Here is an 18,542-nt window from a genome sequence, read left to right on the forward strand (position 1 = left end):
TGGAGATGTGGCATTTCTGCTGAGCATCAGAAGACATGGAGAACATACACCAGAGCTTGGTTATCTGCTTAAAGAAAGAAGGAGGTGTGTGAAATGAGTAGGAAGCTGAGATCAAAAGGACCTGGGTTTAACTGCTGAATCTCCCAGTTTCAATTTCCTCAACTGTCAAATGTAGATACAATTCTCATCTCATAGAGATACTATGAGAATTAAATGAGATAATATACTTAGTATGTGACTAATACATAAGAGTCACTTGACAAATAGTAGCTGTTAAATATTAAAATCATTGAAGCATCATTACCATTATAATTAACAGTTACAGTCCAAGTATTACTAAGAATGGTAATGAATACACATGCACATTCAATTGCTTTATTTGGGAAAGATGTTGCTAATAAGGATTCATATTGTCATAGGCTTACCACAAGATTAATAGGTCATTAAATAAGTCATCTCGAACTGATTTATCCGAGAATAATGTGAGTTTCCTATGCTACTTATTTGGACATGCACATTTGGAGCAAATTGTTTTTTACTGGTTCTTCCTGTTCCTCGTTTGCATGATGTTTATAACTCTTGGCCTTTCTAGGACAAGAGAACAGACAGCAGGCTGGCTGTGGAGATCGGGGAGAAACTAACTCAGAACAGGGCAGCAGGGAGGGAGGCATTGTGGGCTGACTACCTGGCTTGAAATCTGGAGACCTGACTTAGCTCTGACTGCAAATTGCACCCAGTTCCCTGGGTGAGGCCATATCACTGGTAAGGACATCTGTAGTTTCCTTCCTGCAGAATAAGGAGTTTGGGCAAACAAAAGTTGTTTTTTAGCTGTAACATTCTCTGATCACAGTTATGTGGCTTCAGGAATCATACATTTCTTTAGGAACAAAGTTACCTTTTAAATGAGCCAGTAATGAAACGATGTAACAACTAGAGCCCAGGGAGATAGCTTAGACTTAAGCTGAGGAGCAGGAAAGAGGGCATCCTGAATTTTAAGAAATCTGAATGAAGTGCAACATGAATAAGCAAAGCATGAGAATCAAGACCTGTGGGTATCATTAGATTTAAAATCTTCACAATTATCAGATCCTCCAGAAAACATGGATATTTAATATCTGAACACGCAGCCCATTTTGAGAAAGGAGTATTCAAAGAGTTGCAATCCTATCCCCCCCGTATTGATTTTTCAAAAGCATTTTATCATCACTCCTATATGTGCATCCCAATTTCACCTTCTACGAGGTGATCATTGACCATTCCTTCTCTGTACTTGGTTGCATCCTTGATGATCTGCGTCATGTTTGGGGAGAACATGCTGAGGTCTCTGACCGTCCGAAGGTTGAAGTGAAACTGAGATGTGGCCATGGCCTTCAGGTTTTCCTTGGAAGCCTTCTGCATCCCCACAGAGATGATTTTCACCCCATCTTTCCGCAGGGCCTTCGAAGCCTCTTCCACATCATCCTCAGATTCAGCTGAAGCCAGGACCACCAAAATAGGAGGAAACAGTTTCCTGTCTCTTTCATCAGAAGGTGCAGAGAAGTAGGTCCTGTGAGCTTCTCGAAGAGCGTTTCCTATCCTCAGGGATCCGCCAAGGAACCCAAAGTTCTTCTTGAGATGGTTCAGCATGGGGTTCCTGCTCCTGAAGGTATTCAGGTTGAATTCATTGTGGAGCATGTCACTGTACTGGGCCAGGGCCACGCGGTACTTGTTGGCCTCGATGGGGAGACTGTTGATCATTTTATTGATGAAAAATTTCACAAATGGGAAGGCCTTAACTCCCAGGTGATCAGAGCTGTCCACCAGAAACACCACATCTGCATACTCAGGGCCTGGGAAACCAGAAACAAACATGTAAACAAAGCGAAAACTTTAATGCCAACCATATAGGGGAAAACTTACTTTTCATTTCATTTTATTTTTTAAGTGCCTTCTCAATGAGCGGATTCATTGAGAGTCCAAAACTGCACTTTCTCTTAAGAAAAAGAAATACTGATTTCTTGGGCTGATTCTTTAAAAAAAAAAATATTTATTTTTTAGTTGTAGTTGGACACAATACTTTTATTTTATTTTTTAAAATTTTATGTGGTGCTGAGGATTAAACCCAGGGCCTCGCATGTGCTTGGTGAGCGCTCTACTGCTGAGCCACAACCCCAGCCCTATTGGGCTAATTCTTTTACACAGTTTCTCATTTGAGCATCTCACAAAATTAAGCATCACTTTTGCAAAAAAAAAAAAAAATTAGCTAATTAGGATAAGGCAAATTAGAGAAGTAAAACATCATGGGTGTTTAGACTGTTAGTAGATAATTTCTCCTAATATATGTATTTTTGGCTTTCAGAATTCTATCTCAATTCGATCTCAACAGGATACAAATTTTATTTGAGAATCAGGCTCCTTCTAATTGATTTGAGTGTTGAAATCTGAAAGTCTTTCATTGTGATTCTTAGTTATGCAATGCAACAAGTTAACTTATAAACATATTAGTTTGTATTCTAAAGTATCAAGTTGATGAAATTTAAAAATACACAAATAATGAAAATACGGGATTGGCTTAATCTATTTTAAAGTTACTTATAATATTTTTGAAGACTTATATGATTGAGTGTCATAATTGATAAATTTATTTTCACATATGCAAAATATGATGGCACTAGTATATTTTAGGTTAAAAAAGGGATTATAGTTTTAAAAACAAATAATTTTTATATGAAAATGTAATATTTTGTTGAACTTCTAAAACTTCATTTAATGTTAGATTTGATGTTAGGTATCTAGAATTGTATATTTACAAGTAGAGAATCACAGGGGTTCAAACACTGATGTCATTTACTGGTGGTCATTTAGAGCAAGAGTTCTCAGTACCTAAGCATAAGATCCACTTCTTGTCCAGGGAAAAGAGGGGAATGTACACATGTGTGGTTTATATTTAAGGAAAGACAGTGTGTATCAACAAGTAATGAATAAATAAATAAATAAAAAGAAATAAATATATCATAAAAAAAGTAATGAGACCCTGACTGTGTCATCAGCTAACTCTCTGAGCTCTGTCAAACCATCCAATATACTTGGTCTTTAGTTCCCTCTACTTTAAATAGATTCAACTAGAAACCACCTAAGGTTCCTCCTCCCTCTGAGATTCTCACCATCTGAAATGGTTACTATAAAAAATTCTAATCAAATTAAAATAACTTCAATATTTTCTTTCCTGCAATTGCTAGGTAACCAGCTTTAGTTCTTTGAGTTATTTCGTTTTTCCTTACAGTGGTCTGTCTGATCCAGACACAGTGGATAATTCTTTCTTGTCTTTTACGTAACCTGATCCCAGTCCCACCTGAGGTTCCTGTCATGATCATACAGCATTGCAGAAATAAGTGAGGGCAATCAGACCTCAGGCTGGATGGCCAGGTGAGCCCTGCTCAGGGTGGTTCCACTCAGGACCACTGGGGACCTTTAGTAAATCCCTATATGTTGTACAGGGAAAGGAAGCATAGGTGATTGGCACGGGAGGCAGATTCAGCTTCCAAAAAGGTCCTTCGTTATGTCTGAACCATGAAATGACTGGGAGGAAAATTTGCCTCTCCTTTAAAAGTTGAAGACTCAGTGAGACATTGAAGGACAACATTTGCAGGGCAAAGTCTAGTTTATCTCTTTGTAAAAGTTGCTTCCAAGGTCAGAGACCTCAAGGAAGCTGTAAAAGCTGATGTAGGTGGTCCTGGACATGAACTGACCAGCACAAGAACCAATTACTTGATTAGGTAGTAGAGGTGGTGAAGGGAAAGTCAGGGTTTGGACTTTAATTCCATTGCGCACAGATTGCTGACAGACGGTAGACAGCTACGGAACTTTCTCTCCAGAGTGAAAGCCTGTTCTTTATGATAAACAGACTAGCAGTTTAAATTGGAGCAAAATCTGGACACTTAACCAAGACAACCTTTTGGCACAAATGAACTAGAAAGAGACATTCCAAATTTTCCAGGCCTGAACCTAATAGTAACAGAATTTTCATGTAACCTCCCAGAAGACCCAAAATGGGTTGAAACTGAGGACAAAATGACAACTTCCATATCTTTCTATCACTAAAAAAGAATAAAGTCCAGAATTTTCAAAGGAACAGAGAGTAATCTTGAAACAAAACAAGTTGACCTACCATTCCCATCCTCGCTACTATGAAAATCAAAACAAAGTGATAGAAAACTTAACTTTTAAGTAGGTCAAACTCACTTATCATCTCTTTACTATGGTGAAAATTAAGGAAAAGAATTCTTTTCATATTTTTTCCTTACCAGAATCTTGGTTCACAGAAACATGGAAACAAGTTATTATGAGGAACAAAATCAGCCACATTTTCATATTATGTCCTGAAAAATCTCCAACTCGAAATCTGAAAAAGCAAAAATATAAACATCTATGGATGTTATTTATGAATCCAGACTCGCATACACAACAGGACATGAAATGATACAATGAACTGGGTGTGACAGGGGACAAGAATGTCGGAGGTTTACTGACCTTCTAATTGGTGAAGTGCCTTTGAGAAAAATGAAGCATCATTTACAGAGTTGTAAGAATTTGTCCTGGTCCCCAGACCTGTAGAGACATGGCATGTTGGGTGGTCAGTCGGAGCAGACAGGTGCGTTCTAGTTCCAACGATATTGTGTCCCCCTATTACTCGTTTCCCTGGACCCTTGTGTCATTCTCTGTTCACTCATTGTCATGACAATTCAGAATTCACAGTTGGGACACAGTCTAAAACCTGTAAGGTAATCTCATCATCATGAACATGTAGGTGTATTTCATCTTTGAATAATAATTATTTCTAGATGTGGTCAAAATTCCCTGTTTTCCCCTCTTCCTTGCTAATTAGAAAGGTAACTATCTCCCTTTATCCCTAAATTTGAGAGAAGACATACACACCAAAACAAAAAACAAAACAAACATAAAAAAAAACTAAGCAGTGACTTTCCATAGTTCATGTCATGTCTTTCTCTTTAGAATGAGGAACATAATTTGTGTACAACTAACAAACAAAGCATGAAGAAAGAGTTTTCCAATTCTGGTCACTCCTCCAGCATGTTCAGCTACCTTGAAATGTTCCTTTCATGGAACAAATAGGATATTAAAGATATTGGAAGTAAATATCATAATTAAACACAGATTGAGTTCATTCATTTTCCCCTTGAACAAAAAAATGAATGGATCCATTTCTGATGCGTTAACAAGCGAGGGTCTCTATGTCCTGCTTACTTGTTTACAAATGTATTTGCAACACTATGTATGGGTATCTTGCTCCAATTCAGACAGGGTGCTATTGTTTAATATTTTACCTCTTTAGAAAAGGGACCTTTGACATGAGAAATGCCATCCTATGGCTTTACCTAATCCTATTGTCACTCTGATATTCTGTAGTTTGGGACTTGGTTCCAGTCCTTCACAAGAAATCAAGACAACCTGAAGTTTTGAAGCTGTAAGCCAATCTATCAGTCCTATTCCAGTCTGTGAGCTGAAGGGGAATCTTAAGGGGTTATGTTTAGTTCAACTCATTCATTTTAGAGGAACTTAGGCACAAAGTGGATTGCCTAAAGTGAAAATCAAGTCATGCCATCCTGTATTTTTTTTCTATTTTATTGTGTCAACAATGAATTATAAATTCTACCATTCATCAAACCTTACTCTGTGCCTGGCTCTGGCTACACATTTGTTCTATTTGACATTGACAGCAGCCCTAGTAACAAGCACTATTATTGTTCTTATTTTGTAGATGAAGAACCAATTCCTAAAGGAGAAATAAATAACAGATGCAAAGTCACATTGGTAAATAGGCCACCGTTGAAACTGGAACTCACATCTGTATGCTCCTAAACCTGTCATTTAAAATTCAGCTACTCTGCATCCCAAACCCAATATTATGAACTTGCAAAGTGTCTCCTCATTTTTTTTTTTTTTCGGTCTTTTTTCTAAGGAATAGGAGTGACTGGTACTTGTTTACATACCTTTGTGGTTTTGATTTTCAAAATCAAGGCTTCATACTATTTTCTTCTTTTTTGTTTATATTATGAGCTTCATAAATTTAGTGTAGTCTTTCAAGTTACAAAAGATCAAAGAGAAAGTGCTTTGGGATGAATCCATGAGATGAAAGATTTTAGCAGTCAAGATGGGAAGAAAACATTACTGAGCAAAGGTTAAGCACCTGGAGAGAGAAGCTAGTGTTAAATAAGGCCACGAGAGTCCCAAAGCAGCACATGGCATCTGCAAGTTTCTCCATGTGGATGGTGAGTACCATTGGTCCCTTAAAAGGTGAGTTCTCTGGGTTAGTATGTTTATGCAACAATTTTCTTGCAGCCTTTAAACGGAACCCCAAACCAGGTATGCTGTAAGGCCACACAGTGTTGAAGCCCAGTGAAAGTTCTCTGGAGGTACTAGGTGCCCTACTTTGTATGAATGCAGCAATGGTGGTGTGTGTGGTAGGAGAAATGGTGGGACCTCATCCCCTGTTCAAGCTCAGGAGGCAGGGAGAATGAGTTCATTTTGTGGCCCACCAAGACAAGGATTGTGATCTACATGTTATTCTACTGCCAGAAATGACCAGGATTCTCTAGTAAGTAGTATGACATTTGAATTTTTTCTATATCTGATCCCTTGGAGACAATAATGAGGGGAGAATGAAGGAGTTATTTAAAGCAATCAACATAAAATGTAAATTCATAATACTCTCCATCCTAATAGAACAAGGAGATTGATTGCCTCTCATTAATGTAACAAAGGCACGGGTCTCCTCGATCTGAGTTTTGTTGCCCTCCATCCATCCTAAATCAAGCAAGCTGAGGCCAAGGCAAGTCTTGTATGTGTCAGAAAATCCTTTTTAAAAATCTGGATCTCTGTAAACTTTCAGTTGAGAAGGTAGAATGTTTCTAATTTAAACCACAGCTGCAAAAGCAGCACAGCCACCCAGGTCTTGGCTTCAAACCCTGAATGTTCATAACTTGTGTAACCCCCTCTCTTGAGGCTACTGAGAAGCAGGGGTTTCAGGGAGACTTCTGCCCTGAACAAGCCGACTCATAATCCAGGTCAAGTCTGCAAAAAAAATTAAAAATATATTAAGAGCCCGGAAGAGATACAAAAGAGACTTCAGCAAAAAAGAAGATAAATGTCATTTCTTTTCTTTAAAATGAGGCCTACAGAGTAAATGATTTCTAAGTACCCATTTTTTTTTTCTTCAGAAACAGAAATATTATCCACTGTTGCACTGGGTCTTTGCCACAGCATCAAAGATACTTGGCTGTTGGCTTATTTAGCACTGATGTCTCACTACTTTGCTTCCTCAAGCCATTCTACTCCTCAGAAGTCAAAAAGTAGAAAGAAAAATATTCAAAGTGAGACTAAAGTCCACACTAGAATGCTGCAAGATAAGTCCTCGGCACACAACAGGCACAAATATTGGACCATTGATGGTCAGAGAAGCAAAACACACCAGCATTCTTGGAGCAAGCAAGTCACACAGTTTTCACTGTTCCTGCCATACTTCCTTCCAGTTGCATTTTCCGGAATCACAAATAGAAGCTTCATACTTGGATCACATTTGGAAATAGTCATGCAAGTGACCTTGCCACTTTGTAACATGAACACTTTTCATGTTGCGGTGGTTGGCTGAGTGGAAGGAGCCCAGGCTATGAAGTCTCATCTCCTAGGTTCCCCTCCATCCCTGAACAATTGTGTGATGTTAGATACCACCACCTCGCCTCCCTGAGTTCCTAACCTGAAGCACAAGGAGTTACATGCTAAGTCCAAGAAGTGCCACATTTCAATAGTTCTTTGGCCTAACAACTATAACCAAGAAAAGTATAAGCAATTAAGCCAAGAGGTGTACATTGAAACTCTGAGTGTATGTTTTGAAACGGCCTCATGGAGGAAGCTATCCCTCAGATGACCACCTGTGGCAGGTCCTAGGGATCATTCCCGGCTCAAAAATTCTTCTGGGGTCCTTTAGGATTCTTTAGCACTCAGAGTGCAGGGGGCTGAGATTTCAACAAAAATCCACTGGAAATTAACTGTCCAACTAAGAAACTAGAAAACATAATAAATGCAAAAGAAATATAAATACTAAAATGCTGAAAATAAGATCAGAAATCAACAAACCGGAAAAGTAAAGATAAAATAAAGAAAATTAAGCTTTGAAAAGAGAAATCTCAGAACAGTCTGATCAGTAAAAAAAAAAAAAAAACATTTTGGTATTCTTAACAAGGTTCACCCTTGGAAGAGAGTATTTAACCAGAGCCCACCGCTGGAGTTTTATCAGAGCCTAATCAATCTGGGGGAAGGGAAATACTCAACTCCTGCCCCTTTAGTTATCCAGTTCTGCTAAAAGTTAGAGGGAACTGAGAAACAAATGTGAAAGTCACAGTTCAGAGGCACAGGCTCCCTAGACCACTGAGACCTAAGCATAGGAGTATAGTATATTGCTCCTCTCTCTGTTTCTTACCACCATATTACTAAAGACCCAGTCACAGCCACTCCTTTTACCTAATATATCATATCCAGATATAGTATAAGACAAAACTAAGAGACAAAAAACACAATTTGAAGATACACAATATACATTAGAACCAGACTCAGATACGGTAGGAATGTTGGGATTATCAGACCAGGAATTTAAAATAACTATGATTCATATTCTAAGGGCCATAATAGATAAAATAGACAGTATGCAATAAAAGATAGACAGTGTAAGCAGAGAGATGGAAATTCCAATAAAGAACCAAATTGAAAAGCTACAAGTAAACACAATTAGAAGTGAAGAATATCTTTGATGGGCCAATTGGCATGGTTGAGGAAAGGATCTCTGAGACAGAGAATATCTCAATAGAAACCTCCAAAATCGAAGAGCAAACTGAAAAAAACAGAACAAAATATCCAAGAATTTCAGGAAAAATGACTATGAAAAATGAAACATACATATAATAAGAATACCAGGAGGAAAAAGAAAAGAACAGAAGGAATATTTGAAATACTAATGACCAAAAATTTCCTAAAACTAATATCAGACACTAAATGACAGATACAGGAAACTTAGGGAAAACCAATTCTCACAATACTTTAAATTTATTTTAAATTTATTAAAAAAAATTAATGCCCCAAACACTACACCTAAGCCTATTATTTTTTTAACTGTCAGAAATTAAGAAAAAAAATATCCTTAAAAGCCCTCTCAGAGGAGCAAAGATAAAAACTACAGATGACTTCTCAGAAACCATAAAAGCAAGAGAGGAGTGAAGTGAAAATATTTAAAGTATTGCAATAATTCTTTATCCTGCAAAATTATCCAACAAAGGGACAAGAAGATGCAATAAGAGGATAGTCTCTTCAGTAAATGGTGATGAGAAGTGGGATATCCACATACAAAAGAATAAATTTGGACCTTTATCTCACAGCACACACAAATATCTAAATGTAAGACCAGAAACCATAAAACTCTTAGAAGAAAACGTAGGAGAAAAGTTCCTTGACATTGGCTTTGACAATTATTTTGGATATCACATTAAAAACTCAGACTTCAAAAGCAGAAACAAATAAACAATCCTACATCCAACGAAAAAGCTTCTGCACAGCCAAGGAAACAGTCAAAAAGATATAAAGGCAGCTGACAGATGGACAGGAAGTGTTTCTAAATGAGATATCTGATTAGGGGTCTGTCCCTTGGCATCCCATTGTCATGACAAAATACCTGAGGAAAACAACTTAAAGGAGGAAAGATGTATTTTGGTTCATGGTTTCGGTCCATGGTCATTTAGTTCTGTCACCTTGGGCCTTTGGCAAGGCAGAACATCATGGCACCACTCTCCAGATACAGAATATATATCCCAAAGCCACGCCCCCCCAATGAACCACTTCCTCCAGCCACACCCTACCTGCCTCCAGTCACACTCAGTTAATCCCCTCAGGAATTAATTCAATGACTAGGTTAAGATTCTCACAACCCAATCATTTCTCCTCTGAACCTTCTTGCATTGTCTCACAGGTGAGCTTTTGGTGGACACCTCCTACCCCAGCCATAACCAGATCTAAACCATAACAGGAGTTAATATTTTAAAAATATAAATAACTCATACAACTCAGTATCTGATCACCTAAAGACATACAGAAATAGCAATAAATAAATGATTAAAAACAGATAACCTAATTTAAAAATGGCCGAAGAACTTGAATACTTGAACAGAAATTTCAATGGGTATATGAAAAGATGATCAACATCACTAATCATGAGGAAAATGCAAATCAACCCAATTAATATACCTCACATCTGATAGGATCACTTTTATTGAAATGATAAGAGATGACAAGTGTTGGTGAAGGTGAAAACAAGAGGGAACTCAAACACCAGAGGTTCCTAAAGAAATTAAAAATTGAACTACTATATGACCCAGCAGTTCCTCCTCTGGGTACACCCCCAAAGGAAATGAAGTCACTAGTTTTTAAAGATACCTGCCTCTATGTTCATTGTAGCACTATGCATAATAACCCAAGACCTATGGAAACCTAAGTGTCTGTCAACAGATAATGGGTAAAGACATTGTGATATATATTTATGTGAAATTATACATAATATGTATTATTTATACATATATAGTGGAATATTACTCATCCTTAAAAGGGAGAGCCTATCATTCGCTACAACTTAGTTTGAACTGGAGGACATTATGCTAAGTGAGAGAAGTCAGACACAGAAAAAAAGTACTGTGTGGTCTTGTATGTGGAATCTAAAAACGAAAGTTGAACACACAGTGATAGAGAATAGAATGGTGATTACCAGGGGAGGGGAAGAATTAGGAAGATGCAGGTCAAAGTATAAAAAGTTACAGATGTATAGAATGAGTAAGTCTAGAAATCTAATATCAGTGAGGATAATAATATTAAATTGTACTCAAGACTTTTGGTGCTCTTGACATAAAAATGCTAACTTTGTGAAATTATGGATACATTAATTTTCTTGACTGTCATAATCATTTCACTCTGTGTGTGTAGTACACCACACACACACACACACACACACACACACACAATAAAAAAGGGAAAGACCCTCAGACAAACAAAAATTGAGGGAATTTGTTGTCAGTAGACCTGCCTTGCATGAAATATTAAAAGAAGTTCTTTGGAGAGCAGGAAAGTGATATAGATCAGATCTACATAAAGAAAGAGTAAGGGAGAAAAAATAACTAAAGGTTAAATAAAATCTTTCATTTTTTTCTTAATCTCACAGATAACCATTTATTCAAAATCAAAGCAATAATGTATTTCATTATGTATACTTATATCTAAATTTATGTACACTAATGTATATGTGAAATGAATGACAGAAAAGTTACAATGGACATAGGGAGGAATTAAGATTATTTTGTTATTATAAAGTGCTTCATTGCTCATGAAGCAGGATAGTATTATTTTAAATTGCATTTGAGTTAGTTGCAAAAGTATATTACAAACTTTAAGGCAACCACTAAAAATGGTAAAAGAAAATGTCTAATCATCATGCTAAGAAAGGAGAGAAATGCAATAAAAATGCTCCATTAAAACAACAAAGTCGGGGAGGAGATAATGGAAAACAAAAATAGAAGCAAAGAATACATGCATCAAATAGAAAACAGTAACAAACATGGTAGACATCAGTGTGAGTGTATCAATAATCCCTTTGAATGTCAGTGGTCTAAATGTACAATGTAAAGACAGAGACTGTCACAGTAGACAAAAACAAGAACTAACTAATGTTCTCTATAAGAAACACTTCAAACATGAAGACACATTTAGATTAAAAATAAATGGATGAAGACAGATGTACCATGATAACACAACCTCCAAAAAAACTGGAGTAGTTATGTCAATTTCAGACAGAGCAAACTTTAGAACAAGGAAAATTTTTAGGTATAAATAGACAGGAATTACATAATGGGGAAGGGATCAGTTCTCCAAGAACACAATGCAATCCTTTATATGCCCATGTCTGGAACAGTGTCTGAAAATAGTGTCAAAATACAGGTGAGACACCAGGTGCGGTGGCGCACACCTGTGATCCCAGTGGCTCAGGAGGCTGAGGCAGGAGAAGCAATTTAGTGAAGCACTTAGAAACTCAGTGAGACCCTGACTCTAATAAAATATTTTTTAAAAGGGCTGGGGATGTGATTCAGTGGTTAAGCACACCTGGTTCAATCCCCAGTACCAAAAAACAAACAAACAAATGAGACCAAAACTGATAGAATTGCAAAGAGAAACAGATAAATCAACTGACCATAACAGACACATATAGACTATTGTATCCATCAACAGCAGAATACACATTCTTCTTAAGCTCACAGGGAACATTCACCAATACAGGCTACACTCTTAGCTATAAAACTAAACTTTAAAAATTCAAAAGAAAAGAAAGTACAAGATGCCTGCCCTCAGATGACAATGTACTTAAGGTAGCAATCAATAACAAAAAAATAGTTGGACAAATCCCCAAATACCTGGAGATTATATATTATACTTCTAAATAACACATGAGTCAAGGTTCAACCTCAAGAAAAATTTTAAAATATTTTCAACTGAATGAAAATAAAAACCCAACTTATCAAAATTTGTGATATTAGAAGAAATCAATAAATTGAAATCAAGAAATCAATAGAAAAAAATCGACAAAACCACAAAGTGATTATTTGAAAAGATCAATAAAATTGATACAACCCTAGCCAGATTAAGAAAAAAAAGAAAAAGGACACAAATTATCTACATCAGACAGGGAATATTATGAATAATTCTATGCTGCAAATTTGACATCTCAGATGAAATGGGCCAATTTTTTGAAAAACATAATCTGCCCCAAAACTCACACATGAAGAAATAGAATATTTGAATAGGCCTATGTCCAATAAATACGTTAAACCAATAACTAATTCTTCTTTAAAAGAGAAAACATCATACCCACATGTGTTCATGGTAGGTTCTACCAAGCACTTAAGAAAAAAAATATACCAGTTCTCTACAATCTCTTTTGGAAGATAGAAATGGACAGAAACCATCCTTACTAGCATTGAGGTTAGCTAGCATTACACTAATATCAAAATTCAACGAAGGCATTATAAAAACACCTCAGACCAATACCTCATGTATACAGATGAAAAAATCAGCAAATCAAATCTAATATTGCATAAAAAGAATTATATTCAATAACCAACTGGAATTTTAGCAAATATGTAAAGTTGGCTTAACATTCAAAAATCAATTAACATAATAGATAATGTTAACATGCTAAGGAAAAGTCATGTTGAATGACACAAAAAGCATTTGACAAAATCATGCATTCATTCATGATGAAAACTCTTAGTAAAACTAGAAGTAGAGGGAACCTCCTCTACTTGATAAAGAATATCTACACAAAACCTACACCTAACATTATACTTCAAAGGTGAGAAACTAGAAGATTTCTCATCAAAATCAGAAACAAGGCAACAATTGCCCCCTTAAGTATTGCTTTTCAACGATTAATGGGAGTCCTAGCTAATGAAGTAAGACAAGAAAAGGAAACAAAAAGTAGATAGATTGTAAAGGAAGAAACAAAATTGTCTTTGTTCACTGGTGACATAATTGTCTATTTTGAAAGAAAAGACAAACAATATTAAACAATTATTGCAGGTTTTCAGAACATAAAGTTAACATGCAAGAGCCAATAATTTTCCCATATACCAGCAACAATCGGAATCTAAAATTAAAAATATTGTGCCACTTACATTAGCATCCCCAAAATGAAATTCTTAATATCAGTGTTCAAATTAATGATTTTTAATCATAAAAGTAGAACAAAATTCATGCAAGATTATATGGGGGAAAACTAAAAAATTCTGATAGAAATAAAAGAAGAGCTAAACAATTGAAGAAAGATTCCATGTTCATGGATAGGAAGACCCAATATTTCCAAGATGTCAGTTCTTCTCAACTTGTCCTGTAGACTCATGCAATCCAAATTAAAATCCAAGCCAAGTTATTTTGTGGGTTTTGACAAAACGATTCCAAAGTTTATATGGAGAGGCAAAATACCCAGAATAGCCAACACAATATTGAAGGAGAAGAGCAAAGGTCTGACACTATTTGACTGTTAGACTTTTATAAAGCTACAGTAAATAAGACAGTGTAGTATTGGTACAAGATCAGTGTACCAAATAAAGAGTCCACAAATAGACCCACACAAGTATAGTCAACTGATCTTTGACAAAGAAGCAAAGGCAATATGATGGAGCAAAGATTACCTGTTCAACAAATGCTCCTGGAACAATGGGACATTTATATGCAAAAAAAAAAAAAAAGAATATAGATTCATATATGAAGAGAAGCTACAGATTGGGAAAAAGTATTTGTAAAAAACATATCTGAAAAAGGACAGTTATCCCAAACATGCAAAGAACCTTTTAAAACTCAACAATAAAAAACAGACAACCTGGAAGATGGCGGCGAGGGGAGTGCATTGCCCCTGTGTGCTGCTTCACTGTGTGGGAGTATGACAAGTCAGGACAGCTAAAGGCTATCTTGTTAGGAATTTCCAGCAATAGTGGGGTGCTCCGGAACCTGGAGGAAGGATTTCCATCGCACGAGGATCGGCTACGGGGACTCAAACGCGAGAGGTTTGTCGCACGGAGGGTAACACTGCTTATTCAGCAAATCGCCCCGCGGCTAGAGTCTGCAGCGCGCGCTGGGAAACGAGGAGATAGCGACGCAGGGATACAGCGCTGCAGTTTCTGCCAGCCGTGCAAGCACCGTACTCAGGGCTGAATTCTGGGTTCGAGACGGGGGAAGGAAGCGGTCCATCTCGGTTCTCCACACCGGTCAGACCACAGAGGAGGCCAGCAGCCACCATGTTGGAAAGCTGACGTCACCATCCCTGTTTTCGACTGACCGCAGCTCATTCAGCCATAGAACAGGTAATTTCAGGCTGCCATTCGCCTGCGGCTTGCAGACAGATTGCTAGGGTTCAGTGCCTGGGTGCTTCTTAGAACCTGATCTTATCGGAGCAAACACCGAGCGCGGGGCGGCCGAGTTCCCGCTCCCGGAACCGTCTGGAACCGCCCTGGCCCAGGGCTGCGGAGCCTGCGGAGGCTGCTTCTTGGACCCTGCTCCTATCAGAGCATACATCAAGCACTAAGCGGCCGAATTCCGGCTCCCGGAACTGAGCCCGCGGGGACTGCTTCTTGGAGCCTACTCTTATAGGAGCTTACACTGAGCACGGAGCGGCCGAGTTCCGGCTCCCGGAACTTCCCTGGCCCGGGGCTAGGAGCCCGCGGAAACTGCTTCTCGGTCCGGGTCCTGCTGAGGGCCGGTCAGGAATCACCCGTTGCTTTGGTTGCCCGGCAAGGGGAACGAAATGCTGCCATTCGCATAGGATACCAACATGGCAGAGATCTGATGTCATCAGAAAGCAGCGGGGGAGAGAACTTCATCAATACCAGCGGCGACAGAAACAGTTGGTCTCCTGGTAAGGGGGGTGAGGCACAGACACCTGAGTCTACTCGATTTGTCGTCGAGCCAGAGGGGAGGAGCCGGGCCACCGCCAGCGCCCGGAGCAGGCCCAGCGGCTCGCCAGCGTGGTGACCGAGTGACCCCAATTGGAGAGGGGGCAGAGCGGAGCCGCCACCCGCGCCCGCAAGGTGGGCAGACCCGCGACCCAGTGGTACACAGGCGTGTAGGAGGGGCAGGGCAGAGCCGCCGCCCGCGCTTGCAAGGTAAACAGACCTGTGACAGACTGGCGGATCAGGCCCAGTGGCCTGCCAGCGTGGTACACACATCACCCCAACTGGAGTAGGGGCAGAGCAGATCCTTCGCCCATGCCCGGATCAGGCCCTGCCGGTGTGGTGGTCACGTGACCCCAATTGGAGTGGGGGCGGAGCGGAACTACCACCCGTGCCCGCAGGGTGAGCAAACCTGTGACCAACCTGCAGATCAGGCCCAGGGGTCCGCAGGCGTGGTAGGAGGGGCAGGGCAGATCCGCCGCCCGCGCCTGCAAGGTAGGCAGACCTGCGACAGACTGGCGGATCAGGCCCAGGAGCCTGCCGGCGTGGAACACACACCACCCTAATTGGAGTAGGGGCAGAGCAGAGTTGCCGCCCGTGCCAGGAACAGGCGCAGCGACTTGCAGGCGGGGTAGCCACGACACCCCAATTGGAGTAGGGACAGAGCAGAGCCACCACCCGTGCCCAAAATGTGGGAAGATCTGCGACCGACCAGCGGGACAGGCCCAGTGGCCTGCCGGTACGACAGACACGTCACCCCATTTGGAGTAGGGGCAGAGTAGAGCCGCTGCCCGCACCTGCAGGGTAGGCAAACCTGCAACCGACTGGCGGATCAGGCCCGGTGGCCTGCCGGCGTGGTACACTCGTCACCCCAATTGGAGTAGGGGCAGAACAGAGCCGCCGCCAGTGCCCAGAACAGGCCCAGTGACCTGCCGGCATGGTAGTCACGGCACCCCAATTGGAATAAGGAGAGAGCAGAGCCGCCGCCCGCGCCTGCAGAAAAGATACGCAAGCAGTATGAAAAGACAAGGAAAGAAAGGACCACAAGCAATGCAGGTCAACGCAACTTTAGAAGAGGTAACAGCTGCAGCAGATGGAATGTCAGATAAAGAATTCAGGATATACATGCTTCAGATGATCTGGAGTATCAAGGAAGACATTAGACAGCAAAATCAGACAATGAAAGATCACTTCGACAATGAATTACGCAAACAAATCCAGGAAGCAAAGGAGGGAGATAGAGGTTATAAAAAACAAACAAACAGAAATCCTAGAAATGCAGGAAGCAATAAACCAACTTAAAAACTCAATGGAGAATACTACGAGCAGAGTAGAACACTTAGAAGATAGAACATCAGACAATGAAGACAAAGTATTTCAACTTGAAAAGAACACAGACAGCTCAGCATGACTGTTAAGAAACCATGAGCAGAACATCCAAGAAATATGGGATAACATTAAGAGACCAAACTTAAGAGTCATTGGGATACAGGAAGGTACAGAGCGCCAAACCAAAGGAATGAGCAGTCTATTCAATGAAATAATACGAGAAAACTTCCCAGACTTGCAGAATGAGACAGAATCCCAAATCCTAGAAGCCTACAGGACGCCGAATGTGCAAAATCATAAGAGATCCACACCTAGACACATTATAATGAAGATGCCCAACATACAGAATAAGGAGAGAATTTTAAAAGCTACAAGAGAAAGGAAGCAGATTACATTTAGGGGTAAGCCAATCAGGATAACAGCTGATCTTTCAACACAGACTCTGAAAGCTAGAAGATCCTGGAATAACATATTTCAAACACTGAAAGAAAATGGGTTCCAACCAAGAATTGTGTATCCAGCGAAATTAAGCCTCAGGATGGAAGATGAAATTAAAACCTTCCACGAAAAACAAAAGTTAAAAGAATTTGCAGCTAGAAAACCATCTCTTCAAAACATCCTCACCAAAACATTACAGAAAGAGGAAATGGAAAATAACAATGAAAACCAACAGTGGGAGGTAGGACAGTAAAGGGGGGGAAAATAATCAAAGAGGAAAACAAACCATGTTTAGTAACAGAAATAAACAAATATGGCTGGAAGAAAAACCCATATCTCAATAATAACCCTAAATGCTAATGACTTAAACTCACCAATTAAGAGACACAGGCTAGTAGAATGTATCACAAAACAAGACCCAACAATATGCTGCCTACAGGAGACGCATTTGATAGGAAAAGACATACATAGGCTGAAGGTGAAAGGTTGGGAAAAATCATATCACTCATATGGACTTCGGAAACAAGCAGGAGTGTCCATACTCATATCAAATAAAATAGATTTCAAGCCCAAGTTAATCAAAAGGGATAAAGAGGGACACTACATACTGCTTAAGGGAACCATACACCAACAAGACATAACAATCATAAATATTTATGCCCCAAACAATGGTGCAGCTATGTTCATCAAACAAACTCTTCTCAAGTTCAAGAGTCTAATAGACCACCATACAATAATCATGGGAGACTTCAACACACCTCTCTCGCCACTGGACAGATCTTCCAAACAAAAGTTGAATAAGGAAACTATAGAACTCAATAACACAATTAATAACCTAGACTTAATTGACATATATAGAGTATACCACCCAACATCAAGCAGTTACACTTTTTTCTCAGCAGCACATGGATCCTTCTCAAAAATAGATCGTATATTATGTCACAGGGCAACTCTTAGACAATATAAAGGAGTAGAGATAATACCATGCATCTTATCTGATCATAATGGAATGAAACTGAAAATCAACGATAAAAGAAGGAAGGAAAAACCATACATCACTTGGAGAATGAACAATAGGTTACTGAATGATCAATGGGTTATAGAAGACATCAAGGAGGAAATTAAAAAATTCTTAGAGATAAATGAAAACACAGACACAACATATCGGAATCTATGGGACACATTGAAAGCAGTTCTAAGAGGAAAATTCATTGCGTGGAGTTCATTCCTTAAAAAAAGAAAAAACCAACA

At 39.2% G+C, this 18,542-nt stretch overlaps 1 protein-coding gene across 1 annotated transcript in view; it reads right to left on the reverse strand.

The window, feature by feature from the left end:
* Window positions 1-18,542, reverse strand: part of Col6a6 (collagen type VI alpha 6 chain) — a 158,021-nt gene that overhangs the window by 98,934 nt on the left and 40,545 nt on the right. The window contains exons 2-4 of the mRNA XM_046431363.2: window positions 4,510-4,587; window positions 4,284-4,381; window positions 1,233-1,829 (exon numbers count right to left, since the gene is read on the reverse strand). Coding sequence (XP_046287319.1) covers window positions 1,233-1,829; window positions 4,284-4,350 — 664 coding nt within the window. The 5' untranslated portion in view covers window positions 4,351-4,381; window positions 4,510-4,587. The remainder of the gene's footprint in view (window positions 1-1,232; window positions 1,830-4,283; window positions 4,382-4,509; window positions 4,588-18,542) is intronic.

The sequence above is a fragment of the Marmota monax genome, unplaced genomic scaffold (genome assembly GCF_021218885.2).
Source record: "Marmota monax isolate L192 unplaced genomic scaffold, Marmota_monax_Labrador192_F-V1.1 WCK01_AAM20220418_F8-fsc00022, whole genome shotgun sequence".
NCBI lineage: Eukaryota > Metazoa > Chordata > Mammalia > Rodentia > Sciuridae > Marmota > Marmota monax.